This window comes from Caretta caretta, chromosome 1, assembly GCF_965140235.1.
Source record: "Caretta caretta isolate rCarCar2 chromosome 1, rCarCar1.hap1, whole genome shotgun sequence".
In the NCBI taxonomy this organism is placed as follows: Eukaryota; Metazoa; Chordata; order Testudines; family Cheloniidae; genus Caretta; species Caretta caretta.
Window position 1 is genome coordinate 221,134,476 of NC_134206.1, and position 18,043 is coordinate 221,152,518.

At 42.4% G+C, this 18,043-nt stretch overlaps 1 protein-coding gene across 1 annotated transcript in view; it reads right to left on the reverse strand.

The window, feature by feature from the left end:
• CCND2 (cyclin D2) overlaps nt 1-10,256 on the reverse strand; it is a 55,474-nt gene extending 45,218 nt beyond the window's left edge. Inside the window, exons 1-3 of the mRNA XM_048823711.2 lie at nt 9,819-10,256; nt 8,150-8,365; nt 4,973-5,132 (exon numbers count right to left, since the gene is read on the reverse strand). Of these exons, the coding sequence (XP_048679668.1) occupies nt 4,973-5,132; nt 8,150-8,365; nt 9,819-10,013 (571 nt within the window). The 5' untranslated portion in view covers nt 10,014-10,256. The remainder of the gene's footprint in view (nt 1-4,972; nt 5,133-8,149; nt 8,366-9,818) is intronic.
• Nucleotides 10,257-18,043: the final 7,787 nt, after the last annotated feature.

The window sequence follows — 18,043 nt, forward strand, 5'->3', positions numbered from 1 at the left end:
TCAAAACAGTCAGAAAGAGGGAAGGCTGGGTGAAGACTGAACATAGCAGGGGTGCCCAGGGCATGTCCTGAGGCACAGATACGGCCCTCTCTCACAACAGAACAACCAAGCCACGTTCTCTTCACTGTGATCTGGGGCTCGTGACTCGGCGCTCAGCATGTCCAAAGCCTGGTCTGGCTGCCTCCACTTTCATCCAAATATCTGTTTACCTGGAGGCCTTGGAGTAAATGGGGCAGCACTACCTTAAAATACTGGCACTTCCTGCCTCTCATAGGCGAACATAACATAAGGTGGGAGCCAGCAATCTGGACTCTGACAGACCTGAAAGAGGGGGGAACAAATGGAGATTTCAAGTCAACGAAATGCTGACTGTTCCTCTTTCCAGCCACAGTTTGGGATGTCCAGCACACAGCTCTGAAACGAATGCATCTTTTGGCTCCGCAAGGAGCCATTCCATGGCTTGGAGTGTGCTAGCTCCAAGCAGACAGGGTAACACACGTGGAAGAACAACTCCATACTGAACTCGGGAGCCTGCAAAGGTGAAAGGATAAGCGACGATCTAGCTCCACTCTGTGGAGGGAGCATCTGGACACAGCAATCCGGCACCTATCAAAATGTACAGGACCACTGAAGAAGGGAAGTATAGATACGACAGGAAGTGATTAAGGGATGGGAAAGGATTTAAGCGGAGGCAGAGTGTCAGGGTAAGGGCGAACTCTGTGTTCAGGAGGTGGTGATAGGCAGATTTAAAGACAAGAAAGCCTTGGAAGGGAAACGAAAGTTTGGGGTCAAGGAGGACCCTGAGATTTTTGACCTCAATTTTCAGGCTAAGGTCTAGGTTACAGAGGGTGTGACCTGAGTCAGAGAGGAGGAACAAAGAGAGCTTTTTATGCTCAAGATGAGCTCCGGGTTTTCAAATAATTCAGTAGCAGGATGTTATAGGGCAGCCAGCAGCAAAGAGAGGGATGTGTTCTTATGTCTGTTGCACTCATGTAAATCTGGAATAACTCCACAGACTTCAAGGAGACACTCTGGATTTACGTCATGCAACTGGTTTCAGAAACAGGCCCCAGAGTCAAGACAAACAAATATATGGGAGACAAGGAGATGAAGGATTGAGTTAAGGGGAAATATAGAAATGGGTGTCATCTATAGTATGTCATCTAAGGTTACTATCTAACCCTAGGAGGAAAAAGTTAGATAGCAAAAGAGGGCAGAGTTCCTCTCCATAAGAACGGCTATACTGAGTCAGATCAACTGTCCATCTAGCCCAGTATCCTGTCTTCTGACGGTCGCCAATGCCAGACGCTTTAGGAGAATGCACAGAACAGGGCAATTAGCAAGTGATCTGTCCCCTGTCATCCAACTCCAGTATCTGGCAGTCAGAGGCTTAGGGACACCCTGAGCATGGGGTTGCATACCTGACCATCATGTCTAAGGCATTCTCCAATGAAAGCAACCCTAATCACCCATCACAATCCAACACTCCACCACTGTCCACCCAGCACTCCCATCCAAAACTAGCTGTGGTTGCTTGCTGTGACGCCAATCCCTTTGCTGACACAAAGGATTATGGGACTGCGAACAGGACAAGAGATCACAGCTGGTCACGGCTGGAGAAAACTTGAAAACCTTAAGAGCTAGGATTCAAATTAGAGGAAGAAAGTGCAGGAGACACCAGTTTCTTACATGAGACACTCAAGAGGAGAAAGTGATTGATAGTAAAGAAAGCTGCACTGGGGTCAAACAGGAAGTGAAAAGAGAGGAATCTATGATCCACGGTCAACGGCAAGGTCATTAACCACCCACAGAGGGTCAATCTTGGTAGTGGGAAAAGGTCAAAAGCCAGGCAAAAAGGGGCTAGGGAAGTTGTACTGTGAGAGATGGTCATAGGTTGGAGGAGGCCACCGTGCTCAGAAAGGGTAAATGGCGATATAAAAGAGTAGGTTTTACCTGAACTGAGAAAGATGTTTTGTGTGAGAAAGGGAAAAGAAATCAAGTGACGATGGAGTGGTTGATGATAGCTATGAAGTAAAGAGCAAGAAAAGGTGACAAGGACTAGAGTCGGAAGAAAGTCCAACAAGAAGGAACTTTTCTTCATACACAAGAACAATAACGCTTTTGAGGAGAGAAGCTGAGAAGGGGAACTATAACAAAAATGTGGCATTTATTGTAAAACAAATAATACAGCAATACCAGATTGCTAGTAAATCAAGGGGGAATGAGGCCCCCAATCTTGAAACTGTAGTGAGGTTATGTACATGTTTTTGATTCCTGAAAAGCGAATGTAATCATTTCCTCACAACAAATTGTGGCGAACGGGATGGGAGGAAAAGAAGGTACTCCACTGTCCACAGCCAGTCCCATCAGTGTGCACAGTGATAATCCACGGACTCTGAAGAGATTATATACAATACACTGGGCTTTCCATATCTCCTGATGGACAAGGAGCTCTGATCAAGCCAAGGGAATTGAATTCATGAACAGGATCCATGCACAAAAGAACACAGAAAGGGTAGGAGGAGATACAAGATAGAGGAAGGTGCAAACTGGTCATTGGCTGAGTAAAGAATAGAGTGATATATATTGATAGTTGCTTGGGAGGGAATGGAGTCAACAGACAGAGAAGTCGTTGAGAGAGAATGGAGAGGTACCCAGGCTTTAGGACACTGGTGCACAAACTACGGTTGATGGCCCTCCAAGGATCTGCAGTATGAATAATTTTGAGAAGTAGGGAACTGGAGACTGAAGTCTGGTCATCTCTCTGTCACGAAGTGCCCTGATGAATGAAAAAGCTGGAGAACCACTGCTTTAGTGGATGAGTGCACCAAAGCAAAGGCAGGAACAGCTTGGTTGGAGAAGAACAAAACCCAAAGTGCCGAAGGATTGATCACTGATGGCAGAACCAAAGCTACAGCGAGGGTGTTGTAACTACTGGATGTGTGGGCAGGAGAGCCTGTGAAACACCAAGAGCTTCCAGGAGAGAAAAGAAGTCAGGGATGTTAGGATTAACCCCCTAATGCTGACACTAGAAGAGGTGAAGCCAGTATATACATAACAACCGATAAATCCTGAAGGAAAGAGTTCATCAGGCCAAAACTGGCTGATAAATGACCAAGAGTGCTCCTGCAGTCCTTAAGCATTACTCCCATTGAATTCAATGGAGTCTTGCCCGAATAAAGGGTCTGATGGCAGTAGAAGAAGGTCAGAAAGGTGTTTAAAAAACAAAAAGGATGGGTAGTTATGAGTTGAGACTTACGTCTCGTGAACACGCAAAACTGAAGCTGACACAGCTACAACACTCAGGGGTGTAAAAAATGTTGACCGGACCCAAAGTTTAGATGTACCTATATCGATGGAAGAACGCTTCCATCAACCTAGCTACTGTCGCTTGGGGAGGTGGCGTTCCAACAGCAATGGAAAAACCCTTCTGCCAGCGTAGGCTGCATCCACGCTACGGGGATATACCGGCATAAATGCTATATAGCGAGGCTGCTATAGTCCCCACAATGTAAACACAGCATAAAGAAAGTTGAAGTCTACATTTGACAATGTCAGCCATGGGTCTGTCACATATTGTGTGCGCACACAGGTGTGTGTGTGTATTAGTCGTGTGTTTGTGTGTGTTAATCTCAATGGTTAAAAAGTTAATCAAATTTAAAGCATATACATTTATATAGTCCATAAAATTAGTATTTAAAGATTAAAATCTATACAAGTAGCAGAACTAGCCTACTGTGCAAAGGACGGTTATCAACTCTCAAATGCCATTAAATAATAGTAATTATTTATATTATGGTAGCACCTCAACTGCCCAGTCTAGACTCCACTCTGCTACATGCTGCGCAAGTTCATAGGCAGAAATAATCCCTGTTCCAAAAAGCCCCATACATTCCGTCTGTAACATGACTGATTGTCACTGAACTGTATGTAATTCTGCCTCCTCCTCAAAGAACTAATGACTAGACCTATTGTAAGCAACTGAATCTGAATCAACAACAGCATGATGCAGAATTTAATAGGGACGCTGTTAAGTAGTTTAAGGCTCAATGTCTAGGTTTTATTTTTGAAAGAAGGATTTTTACATAAATTAAAATGACTAGAAATACGTTGAAGATTTAAATAAATAAATGTAAAGACGAAATTAAATTTAATTATTTAAACATTTCCATGGTGTATGTTAAACCTAAACACAGGAGAAGCAGAAAATACGACTGTCCATAAACACAAAGTGAAAATGACTGCCTAGTTTCTTGGTTAACTTTGGAGTGAAGTAAAAAAAAGCGTTGTTTTTTTTTAAAAAGTGTCACAGACACAAAACAAATGTTGATGTTGTTTCCATTCCTTCTCCTTCCATAATCTAGTGGTATCACAAATAAGACATATGTTTACATATAATATTTCACCTTGGCAATGTCATTATAACATATATATTTGGCAATTTAAAACAAAAAATGCTCTCCCCAATTCATCTTTTTCCGTACAATACTAAAGAATGAAGTGCCTATAATAATACATGAAAACATTCAGAGAACAAGAGACTTCATAAAGAACCTGTTAACATTCCATCGCAGCTTCTGATATTATTGGATGTACCATATCTGTCCCCAGAAACCACCTATGACCAATTAAAAAATGAACAGATAAAGCAGAAAAATCAAAGGTTCTGATCCAGCATCTACTGAGCTCAATGGCAGTATTTCCATTGACTTCAATGAAAGCTGGCTACAATCAGGCCACAGTGATTTAACTCATTATTGCTGTTCTCCAGTGCAAGAATTCTGCATTAGCAAACATACGATCTCAAGGCCTGATCCTGCAGCCCTTATGTGAATAGTCCCATCGTCTTCAATGGGCCTTCCCATGTGAGCTAGGGATGTAGGACAGGGCCCTATGTATCACCATTGGCTGTAATCTATCTTTCTCAGACCACTAAAAGCAGGAAGCAGTGACTCAAAACACCTTGTCTTACCTGTGGCACAAAGGGCAATAAATGTTTGTGCATGCTTCCGGATCAAAAGCAACTTGTCTTTAGGTAGAGGCAGTTTTCTTAGAATGTGTTCAATGAAATCATGTGGAGTCACTGCTGCAAGATTCCACTTCAACTTTCCCAGCACCACCAGCTCCCACTCCTGAAGGAAGAAAAAAAAAGAAAAACCATAGGCAAGCCTGACGAAAAAGAACAAAAAGCTTACTCATTTTACTGATTGTAATTATATCACTGCTAAATTGGTTTTGCTTAAACCTTTTTTCAATATGCCTCTGAAGCTTTGAAGTTGTTGACTTTGCTTTTCCTTCATTTTTTTTTAAACACTGGAAATGTCAAGCTACACTGAAAATAATGAGGCCTGGCAGCTCCTGCCAAGATTTTACTTTTTTTGTATCCAGTTTTGAATGCCCACCCATAAACTTTATCCTGCAATTAGATATTGCCAAGGTCACTGTGGTCCTTCCCTAGTAACTTATTTTAAATGGCTATAGTGCTTAATTTATTGCCATTTAAAGCCCAGTGGATAACTATGCACACAAATAAGCAACACATACATTTTCTTTTTCCACTGGAAAAGTTAGCAACACGGCATTTTCTCCACAATTGTTTTAGAGATGTCCTTTGCTTCACATGGTATTTCACCTATGCCACAGCAAGTTTTGCAGAAGGGAAATGCATACGACACATCCAAGAAGACTGTATGACATCTGACCATGTACCACATAGGACCCAATCCTGCATTCTTTGCACACACAAAATTCCCAGAGAAGTCACAAGAAGTTTTTAGGTGCACAAGGAATGATGGTTCAGGCCCTTAAAGTGTGGTTATACTTCTAAAAGCAGTTATATATAAAAATGGCACCTTCTCAGGCAACAGATCTGCTCCTTGGGTGCCTTCAGAGCCATGTTTCCTTCCTTTAGTCTCTAAAATAATTTTTTCATACATTTTACTGCTATTAGTCCTACAGAGGCCTCATAGATCAGAGAGAGGGAGCTGGATTCCACTCCACTTCATGCATCATCAGAATTATTAACGACATTCCATTTATAGACTCTTTAATCTCCAGGATGCATGAGCCTGCAGAAAGCCAGCAGCACTTGCAGAGCCCAGGTTGAGTTTGTAGGGCTGGCGATTGGAAAAAACATCTTTTTTACTTGTGAACTTAGTCGATCTGAACTGGCATCTGTGAGAGACAATAAACATGGAACCCCACAATGGCATTTTTACAGTCACTTTTCAGAGAAGAACCCTACTTTAATAGATAACAGCTGCACCAGAAACATTGCTATTCAGATAATATAGAACCCTTCAAAACCTGGAAATCTTCTACTAAAACGTTTCCATAAGGATAACCTGAAACCAGTCCTACATAATTTCTCAAGGAAAATCATAAAATATTTTAATAAAATGACAATTAAATTCATGAAGGACTGATCTTTCTAACACTTATTACCAGACACAAGCCCCAAGTCAGGAAAGCATCTTTATTCAGCAAAGCACTTAAGCATGTGTTTACCTTTAAGCACATGCTTAACTCCCTCTGAAATCAACAAAGTTAAGCATGTGCTTAAGCGCTTTCCTGAATTGAGGCCACAGTATTTATTGAAAATACTACTAGGTAGAACTACTGGGGGAACTACTAACAGTGCATTAAGCACAACAGCATTTTTGGGGCAAGGCCCTTCCTTCTAGATTGATTTTGCAACTTTTCCACAGGGTGGAACTCCACTGGCTTCAATGGGTTTTTCACATAAGAAGTACTTGTGTGAATTCAGGGCCAGATCCTACAAATTAGGATCTGTGAGAATAGAACTATTTGACTGAAATATGCACTCTTATAAACAAATAATACTTAGCACTTAACGCAGTACTTTATATCTTAAAAGCACTATGCAAATATTATTTAATCAGAAAGCATTTAAAAAAGAAGTAACTTTATTCAGCTCTCTCACCTTAAGATCTGAGCCTGAGCTCCTCACTGCGGAGGAGGCCCTTCTTTGCAATTACGCTTAACAGAGCTGAATTTCGATAAATTTCACCCTTATTGAAGGAGTACTTGTGGCACCTTAGAGACTAACCAATTTATTTGAGCATAAGCTTTCGTGAGTCTCTAAGGTGCCACAAGTACTCCTTTTCTTTTTGCGAATACAGACTAACACGGCTGTTACTCTGAAACCACCCTTATTGAGTTAACACTGGGAACTACATGTACAAAAAAGGCACAAATGCTACCCATGATTTTCTAAGTTATAAATTTGTCACTTGTACAGGCAATTTGTTAATTTCACAGTATGAAGCACTCCATCCTACTCTCACTAGAATCAATAGCAATATTCCCGTTGACTTCAATAGGAGCAGGATTCAACCATAAATGAAAGAAATTTAGAAACAAGGCTTACTGCATCAATAGTGAAAAAAGTTTGAAAGCAAATTTTCCAAAGGGTGATAAAAATCCTCCTGCATATTTATTTTATTTGGTACCTAACCTGAATAAAGCCAAGTGACATAACATGGGTTTTTAAAAATTTCCTCAGATTGAAGACAGCTCCTTTAAAACTGAAAGCAGAAAAGAAACTACAAACAGAAGAGATTCTGGCAATGGTTCAAAGATGAGGTCATTTCCAGTTGTGCATGTCTGACACTGGATGGCAGTGCAGCACCAGAGCACCAGAAAGAAAGCACCTTTACAAAGAACCCAGCTCAGAAAGTTTCTTGCCCATTTAAACACATGTACATATATGTATGTGCATGCTATCAAAAAGAGATCTTCTGCTAACTATATATAAATCTCTTAAAAAACACAAACAGTAACCAATGCCTTCAGATTCCCTTTGAGGGCATTTGCTAACCATTGTGTTAAATAAACAGGAAAAGGACAAGGCTATTAAATATTAGGCAATTATACACAGGACATTCAAAAGGAATGGGGAGATCTCCCCCTCAAACAATCATGCTATTTTCATACAGGAAACTTATCTTGATCACTATCAGTGCAGGAAAATCTTTTAACACCTTCAACTTTTCAAATATTGTTAAAAAAATTATAAAGGGGCTGAGACATGTATCATTTGCTGGGCCCTGGAAGGAGGGGGGAGGTTGACAGGACAAGCGCTGATGGGGGAGGGGGGGCACACTGGAGGTAGAGTGGGGCTGCTTACCAGCAGCTCTTGGGGTTTGATGGAATTGTCCGTATATATGCAAAGTTTCTCTGCAGTAAGGGGGATTGTCTCTTTCAGCTTGGAGGCCAAAAACATGCAAACTGCCCCCAGCAGCTGCAGATGGCACTTTCTGGTGGGCACCACAGCTAGAAATCTGTCCAAGTAATTCATGGCTAGGGGGAAAACCTCTTCTTCACACTTCTGCTCTTCACAGACCTGCAATCAAGGAGTGGGGGTGGGGAGGAAAGCGAGAGAGAGAGGGAGAGAGAATGAGTGATCACATGAAATTTACCAATGGTTCTAAATGATTTTACTTTTCTTTTTTTTCTTTTTTTTTTGCTAGATTGGGGGGAGGGGGCGATCTCTGGAGAGGCTGGGAAGGCTGTCAATCGGCTTTCACATTCCTTTGGTTCATTCAGTAAGAAATGAATTAAGTCACAGTGTGGGAGCCGAAAGCCCATCGAGCAGCAGCAGCCGCCTCAGACTTTGCGACCCAATTTTTTCTTGGGTGGTTTTTTTTTTGCCCTTTTTGGATTTCGTCATATTTTCAAAAAATAAATAAAAATATCTACACCGCCCCGGGGGCCCCTGTTTTTGGAGCGATGGCATCCCCAGGCACCCCCCTATCATTCCCGACAATTGTAAAAATTCCCCAGCGGGGTGTTCCCCCAGCCCTGGGCCCGCGATTCGGCAAGGGGGGGAGGTGGGGTGGGGAGAGCCTAGATCCTCAGCAGGAGAAAATGGTTTCAAAAAATGATCAAAAATCCAACCCAGGGGGGAAAGGGGCAAATTTCACATGAAAACCAAGAGGAGGGTCTGGGCTTCCCAGCCTGGGGGGGATGGGCGGGGAGGGGTCCCCCCAAAGCTAGATCTTAAGGGGAAATGATGGGGCCAGCGCAAGGCTGCAAAGTCTGGAGGGCTCTGGGCCCACAGCCGCCCTTGCAGGGTAAATATTGGGGAGAGGGAGGGATTCCCCGGCTCACCGGGCGCCCCAGCAGCCTCCCATCAAGCTGGGGTCCAGCCGTGCTGAGAAGGGGGTGTATTTCAGATCTCTTCTTTTTGGGGTGGGGGCGGCTCGGCGCTTCTGAGCAGAGTTGCATGCAAAGCAACATGGCGAAAAAATGGCACGTCCTGAGCACTGCATACGTGGGCACAGAAATACTTGCTGGGCAAAAATCGGGGGGGGGGGGATCGGTCACCCCTTGTTTTTTGCACGGCATCTGGACCAGCTCCCCTCGCCATAAAAGCCTCACTCGAGCAGATCCAGTAGCCTGGGGGAAGAGGAGGGTTTTCTTTTCCTTGTTTTGCAAAGACTTTTGCAACTTTCCTTCTCCCCCATTTTGCACCCCTCTTTGCAAAGCAGCAGCCCCGGAAGGGCAGTTTTCTTCACAGGTTCGCACTCAAACGACCGAGACTCAACCATTTCACATCCCCGTCTGCCTTCCCCCCTCCCCCCTCAGAAAAGCACTGAATGAATTAGCAAAAACCATGATCTGGGGCAAAACACTGCAAGAAAAGAAGGGACAAAACAAACTCAGGAGCTTGCAAAAGGGTGAGTTCTGCAGCCACCACTCCCGTGCAAAGGAGCCCCCTAAAATCCCGAACCAGGAGCAAAGAGGGGAGACAGACCGATTGGGGGGGAAGCTCTGCCTCTCAATTTAATACAAACCTCCAACATCCAGGTCGCCACCATCCTCCTCATAAAGGGCTGGATGTCCTTCTGGACGCATTTGAAATAGGAACATTGGGGCAGATACCTCTCTTCTATGGTTAACAAATTGTGCAAAACGCGGTCATCATAGAGCAAGTTCGGGTCTGGCAGAGCTCTCCGCATGGGATCCACCTCGCAGCACAGCAGCTCCATGTTTCCAAAGAGATCTCCCTCTTTCTCTGATGGAAAAGTTTTTGGGGGGGAGGAGGAGGGGAAGGAGGGGGCAAAGGAGGAGGGGTAAGTGGGTGGGCGGCAGGCTGCAGGGCTTTCCAGCTCCCTCCTGCTTCCTTGAAAGTTCTCTCTCCTCTCTCTCGCTCTCTTGATTTCTAGCCTAAAGTTGAAGCAAAAGTGACGCAACTCACTAGGGCAGGCAGTATTCTCTCTTGTTATTATGGAGAACAGCAGCTGGTCAGATGTAACATCAAACGCGTTTTTTCCCCCCTCTATAAGCTAACAAGGAACCAGGAGGCCCTTGTATAGGGCACACACACACACACACACACAAAATGACAGCTTCTCTTTTTCTTCGTTACAGCGACCAAACAAAATCGCTCCAGACTTTCTGCTGCACCGGGCAATCTGGATCCATATAAGTTTTTTTTATTTTCTTTTTAATTGCTTATTGCAAGAACAGAACCGAGTGGCTCACTAAATATCAGCCTAGTTTTGTGCGTGTTAACCATGACATTTCCTTGCTCACTGGAGATCCTCCTGCTTCTTCCAGGTTAAACAGCAGGTTTCGGATACCCCTTTGCCCACACACCCTTTCTCCCTCCGTCTCCCCCCCTCCCGCCCCCAAGCCTGCTGACCTGCAACCAGGAGGAAAACTTTGCTTGCCAACTAAAGACTAAAGGCAAAACAGAGACCGTACAAAAGAAGATTCCAAAGCTGTGTGCTTGCTGATGCTTGTATATTTTGCAGTATTTTCACGCTGGTGTTTGGGGAGATCTAGCAGTGGCCACAATGCAACTTCCTCGAATATGTCTATGTATTTCTGACTAACAGCCAGAACGGTGTTAGCACTGCATGGTCACACTGATATAGCTTTCTAGGAAATATAATGGGGGTGGGGAAGCAGAGGGGCGGATTTGTCCCGCACTTGCTCTGTGACTTTCAGCCTTCAACACTGCCTTTTTTCTGCTTCAGTTATTCTTACTGCTGTCCTTTATATTGCATTTAAAAAAAATTGCACTAGGCAATAAATGTGATTTCCATCATGCTTGATTTGCTATGAGGATCATTCGTACCCTTGCTTTTTTTTTTTTTTTTTTTGCATCTATTATTTTAGCCATGGAGTTTAACTTTTATTCTGGGTGGTTTTTAACCTTTTACAGCACACCTCAGTTCATTGCCACTCCTCTGTGCCTCCCAGCCTATGCAAGGCAGCATTTTGTGAAGTGTGTCAAGTTTGTTAAGTCTCTGTTGCAACCTTGCTGGAACCAGAGAAGAGGAACTGTATGCCCCTAAAGATGGGTTTGCATGAAAAGTAAGATGGCCAAGCAGAAAATAAAGAGGTGTATGTGGCTAGCACGCCTCCTAATCACCCCTTCCGTCCCCCCAGTAAAATGAAGGTGAAGTGGAGGGAAAGAAAATATCACTTTAAAAGTGTGAGTTAAGAGTTTGGGGAGCTGCTTCCCCTCCCTCTATTTGCATAGCCAATAGCTCTGGGGCTTTTGCTGCTGCGCGCTGATTGTTACTGGGCAGATTATATTTTAAGGAAGAAGCATTCCTCACTACATCAAAAGAAACCAAGGAGGGGAAAAGGGGGGGAGACACACACACACAACCTTCTGACCTTATCAACTGGGGGAAATCAGTATCCGGTCTACTGTAAAAAAATTAATAAAAGAGCAAAGAGCAAAATTGCTGATTGGAAATTAGCAATCACCCCCGAAGCCAAAAACAAAATAAAAAAACCCACCCACCCACAACCCTCAAATTGCAGTTCAAAACGAAACAGTATGTACTGAGGATGAAACTGCCTTGGTTTAGCTGCATGAGGAATAAAGTTACATTTAAAAACAAAACACAAAAAGTTTGAGAGGGATTTTCCGAAACTGAGTAGATATTTTAGTCAGTGACGTGAAATGTTTAACCACCAAAAAGACAATCTGAACCTTTTCTACAGCACCTTTGATACTTGCTAATGAGCAGAGCCATCATAATGAGGTATACACTATTCATATTATCTTTCATTAAAAGTCATCTACCTCCTCCCCCCAAAAAGCAAAGAACCACATGTGATTTCAAATCCATGCGTCATACAAACTATGGTTTAAATCATTTTTAGCTTCTTATCACGTCATTGTCTGAGAGCTTATCAATAAAGGTCTGCAATAGAAAGCACTGGAAACATATCTACTTTGCAAATTTTGTATTTTATTACGGCATTTGGGGAAAGGAAGGGGAGAATCCGGCGCCCATGCATATACATTAATGTCTATGCTACTCAATGAAAGGCTCTTGACTTTATCTTCCCTCATTCATTTCCCCTTCCTATTGCCTGGCTGCTCGTGTAAACAGGGAGCGCGTTGTGCCAATGAACTCCCCACCCACCCCCCAAATCTTAGTGAATTCATAAACTCTCTTGTCTGGCTTTGTAGCCCCAAAAGCCCGTAATTGTGATTATTTATTATTATTTTCAAGGAAAAGGGAGAGTGATATAATGTCCTATTGGCGCAAGATAATTGACAAAAGTTTCTAAGTTTTAAAAGTTGATAGATTTCTCGTTGGATTGGAGATAAATTAATACTATGTTGTTAGAAAGCAGGATTCTTGTAACAGAGAGATAAATATGCGGGAACCTTCACTTACAACAACGCCAATCATCAAGGGGAATAAACTAAGTGATCATTTCCCCAACTGTATATACATCTTTCAGAGCTTAGAGTCCAGGTATGCTAATTCAGCTTTTATTTTTAAGTAATGCGTGATGATGGAGCATTTCAGAATTGTGTAAACATTTTGTTCATTTTTTTTAAATAAAACCCCATGCAAACTGTGGATCAGCAACGTGGCTTTTACCTACTGAGGTGTTGTGCAAAAAGAGTTACCTAAATTCATTCCAGTACAACCGCTTAAAAAGCATTATTATTTTAAGTAACCGGGTTTAACTCCCGACGTCTATTCTTTGAAAAGCTAACTTTAAAAAAGTCTAAGAGGTTCTCCTTTTCCTCCATTAGGGTATAGAAGAGGCTTTTGCTTTGGCTGTATGTGGCGATGAGGGTGGTAGATGCACTTATGTGCTGCATGAGAAATCCCGTCATTTCCCGACTGCTTTGTGAATTATCGGTCGGTTTCAGAATAAAGCAGCAAAAACAAGTCGTCTCTTAATTTTGTCCTTATGCCCGGGGCGCTTCCCTAATAAGGCTACTTAAAAAAAAAATACCGCTTAACATTTGGAGACAGCAGATGTTTTAACAGTCTCAATTTAGAGATTAATCGAGTGCCATATGTTGAATACCACCCCTGTCCCAAAAAAACTTTTCACATACGCTCCCTCTTCTTCTGATGAGCTGGTCTGGCAGTCAAAGAGCAGAAAGGATTAAACCAACCACTGTTCGTATTTTTTTATTTTTTTATTTTTTAAACAGACACGCATTATGTTTATGCCCACACCTTGCAAAAACGACACCAGTGTCTGCAAAGGCTGGGTGTGCAGCCTCGGGAGGCGCGCGGGGGGGGGGGGGAATCGCTCCCCGCAGCGATGCCCCTAAGTGCAGCTGCAAGCCGCAGACGCATGCTGGATTTTCGCGGAAATGTAACGTCACCCTGCCAACACCACGCTGGAAGCATTTCTCCCGGGCGCCTCTGCTGCCGCGGCTCCCTGTCCTGCGCCCCGGGAAGCCGCGCGCTCTGCGCTAGGGGGGGTGCTGCGCCGCTGTGAGCCCGGGGGCCGCGGCTTCAAGGGCAGTAGTCCGGTCGACAGGGAGTTGTCGTTAGTTCTAAGAGCTTTTTTCTATACGCTAGAGTTCTTTATATGAATCATGATAATGAATAGAGTAGTAATAGCGGAGGAAACTTTCTTCTTTTTAATACGAAAGTTCTAGGGAGAGGCTTCATTTTGTGTCTTGTACAGCCCCGAGTTTATCCAGGAGTAATTCAATTCCCCACCCCCCACCCCCCCAGCTTCTCCTTTGGGGGAAAAAAATACGGGAACTAAGCAGCCTGAAGATATTTCCAGGCACACTGTCAGATCAAATGGGAGGTTTCAGAGGAGCAGCCCTGTGAGTCCCTATCCGCAAAAAGAACAGGAGGACTTGTGGCACCTTAGAGACTGACCCATTTATTCCAGCATAAGCTTTCCTGAGCTACAGCCCACTTCATCGGATGCCTTTTCTCCAAACCAAAGACTAGCGGAAATGAGTGCACACTTTTTTTTTTTTTAAAGCCCAGTGGAGAGAGGGTTATTTAAATAAAATAAATAAATAAATAGTCCCTTGCAGTGTATTTTTAACATGAACACTGGAGCATGGCTGGGGCATTAGCATCTGAAAGTGAAACTGTCTGGAAGCAATCCACCCTTCTCCCCTACCCCACCTCCACCTAAAATAACCCCCTTCCAGCTGTATGGGGTTTTTTTTCACTGTGGGAGCTGAGAGAAATGCAGAAAGTAAACAAACAGGCTGAATCATAACATGTAAAATAGATGTAAAAATATTTCAGTTTCAATCATCTCAAGTTTCAGAGTAACAGCCGTGTTAGTCTGTATTCGCAAAAAGAAAAGGAGGACTTGTGGCACCTTAGAGACTAACCAATTTATTTGAGCATGAGCTTTCGTGAGCTACAGCTCACTTCATCGGATGCTGTAGCTCAGGAAAGCTCATGCTCAAATAAATTGGTTAGTCTCTAAGGTGCCACAAGTACTCCTAATCATCTCAAGTGTTATTTATGAGCTCACCTTTTGTTAATGTGATTTTTAACTTTTCAAAGTTGTGCTTTGTGTGTCCATAGTCCAATTCAAAGTAGGTAGCATAGTAAAAATGTACTTTTCCACCGCCTCCCGTTCTTGGTTATGTGTGTGAAAATTAGGATTTAGAAATCATAGGAACTGAGTGCACCCCACCCATACTGCTACAAAAAAGTTGTAATTGGACTGCTAATTTTAGACTCTTAATTCTTTGGGCAAAAGACTATATCATTTGAGATATTATACTTACATAAAAAGAAAAGGAGTACTTGTGGCACCTTGGAGACTAACACATTTATTTGAGCATAAGCTTTTGTGAGCTTATGCTCAAATAAATTGGTTAGTCTCTAAGGTGCCACAAGTACTCCTTTTCTTTTTGTGAATACCGACTAACACGGCTGCTACCCGAAACCTATACTTACATAAAATCACCCATGCAGCAAGCAACATTTGCCCTCCAATAAAATAGTGTCTGCACCTGGATGGTGCTTTCATTCAGGCAGAGCAGTTAGACTGATAAACAGATGAATTCCAAGGTGAGTGTTGTAATGAATTTTTAAATGAATTCTTCCTTTCCATTTTATGCAAAATTCACCTGTTAATGTCTTCTCTTTAATTAGTGGAAGTTCTTCAGGGCAGGGACTTTCTTTTACTATGTTTGTACAATGCCCAGCATGTTGGGGCCATAATCCTTATCATAATGATAACATTAGTTTGGAAAAGGGTTCACTAAAGCGCTACCAGACTGTTTCTAGATGTGGAAAACATGCCTTATAGTGGGAGACTTAAGAAACTCGTTATATTTAGTTCATCCAAGAAAAGCTTAAGAGGTCACTTCATCATCATGGTATACAAATATCTATATGGGTAAGAGATTCATCAGATGGCTCTACAATCTAGCAGAAGAGGATCCAGTGGTTAGAAAGTGAAGGTAGACCAATTCAGACTAGAAATAAGGTGCACATTTTTTACACCGAGGATAACTAACCATTGGAATACCTCACCTTCGGACTTGATAGATTCCCCATTAATTGAAGTCTTTAAATCAAGACTGGTTAGCTTTCTAAAGCTGTGGTTCTCAAACTTTTTGATTGGTGACCCCTTTCACATGGCAAGCCTCTGAGTGAAACCCCCCTTGTTAATTAAAAACAAGTTTTTAAATATTTAACACCATTATAAATGCTGGCGGCAAAGCAGAATTTGGGGTGGAGGCTGACAACTTGCGACCCCCCATGTAATGGCCTTGTGACCCCCTGAGGGGTCCCGACCCCCAGTTTGATAACCCCTGCTCTAAAGTATAGGATATACCTTAAACAAAAGTTATGGGCTTGATGCAGAAATTACTGAGTGAAGATCTATGCATTGTGTTATGCAGGAGGTCAAACTAAATGATCATAATGGCCCCTTCTGGCCAAAAAATATACATATCTATGAATCTATAATTGCCAGTAACATAGGTAGATGAAGATATAGGGCTCAATCCTTACTCAAGAAAAAACTCATTGAAGGCAATGAGCATTTTGCTGAAGGAGGGCTAAAGAACTGCATGTTGATTACCACCACTATATGATACCTATGGAATCTTTGATTGTATTGGCTTCTACTTAAGTTCACCAGTTTTATGGCTTGATCCCCATAATGGGTTATGTGTGTACTGCAAGGCATTAGTGACTTGATCTTTCACCCACTGAAGTCAGTGGAAAAGCTCCCGTTAATACCAGGGGGCAGGATCAAACACTAGGTCTCCTGAACTCCCAGTGAAATCAGCAGAAACTGAGAGCGCTCAGCACCTTACAGATTTTGGGCCATTGGTGTGTGGAAACTTGTGGGAACAATTCCATTCTTCTTTCTTTGTGTGTGGAAAAGTTCATTTTGCAGCAGAGAGTTGAAAGCAGAGCAGGTACATGTGTGAAGGGGTAATTATGGAGGGCCACTGATATTATTTGTCACGATTATTAATTAATAAATAATAATTTACTGACATACTTTGGTGCCTACTACATTTAACATAGTGATGCTTTGGTGCTTTATTTTTACTAATTATTGATTTGATATTAGTGATCACAGAAGAAGGAAGGTCCAATGGTTAGCACACTAGCCTGCACTGGGGGAGACCCAGGTTAAGTTTTGCTCCCCACAAATGTACTATATTGAAGTTAATGGGAGTTTTGCAAATTACTTCAGGAGGGTCAGGATTTCACCCACAGGGGCAGATCGTCTACTGTTATAAATTGTCAGAACTCCATTGACTTCAGTGGAACTATGACAGCTGACATCAGCTAAAGATCTGTCCCACAGAGTTTAATAGAGTGAGATTTATTATATTGATTTTTTAAATAATTCTATTAATAGAAATGGCTATAGTGGATCAGACCAGTGGTCCATTTAGTTCACTATTCTGTATCTGACAAAGACCAATAGCAGCTGCTTCAGGGGAAAGTGCAATAAACCCTGTCATAGACAATTATTGAATAACCTCTCTATAGACAAAATTCCTTCCTAACTTCCATCATTTGGAGGCTGGTTTATACCCTGCAGCATGATGGTTTATCTCCCTTCCAAACTGGCAGACAGATCATTTTCTTTTAAATTTTGTAGGTGAGTCCAAAAATTTATAGAATAGTCATTACTTTCTATTAAATTCCAAATGACTTTTCTATAAGGGTTTGCTTGTCCCTATCTATTATGTTTTAGTAGCAGTCGCTAAAGAGCAGCATGATGAAGACCAAAGAAACCATGACAAGAGGGAATAAGACTGACTATTTTTAGCCACTTTTCTGAACTTTGGTAGATTGGAGATATTAGTTAAATCCACATCAGCCCTAAATTGTCCTTTATTTTCACATTCTTGGGTGCAGAGAGTTTGAGAGTCTAAAGAAGTTTAGCTTCATCAAAATGTAAAGTCTTGTTTCTTCTCTTTTGTCAATTTTACAACAGTGAAGTTTAACTGACTTCACTCTTATTATTTGCTGCCTAAAATCCCAGGTGTCGTCTGGGCCCCATTATGCTAAGAACCGAACAAACACAACCCCCACTCCCCGCCCCTTGCCTTTTGAATCTTGTACTGATTGTAAGCTCTTCAGGGCACGAGATGTCTATGGTATTACATGCCTTGTACAACACCCAGATATAGTTTGTGTTTAACAAATAATAAGCAATGACAGTTTCACTAGATCACACTCTTGATTGAGCTTCCATTCATTGCTGTCCTGACAAATTAGGTTGCATTTTTCAGGTTGAAACTTATTTGGTTATTATTAACCTCTCAAAGTCC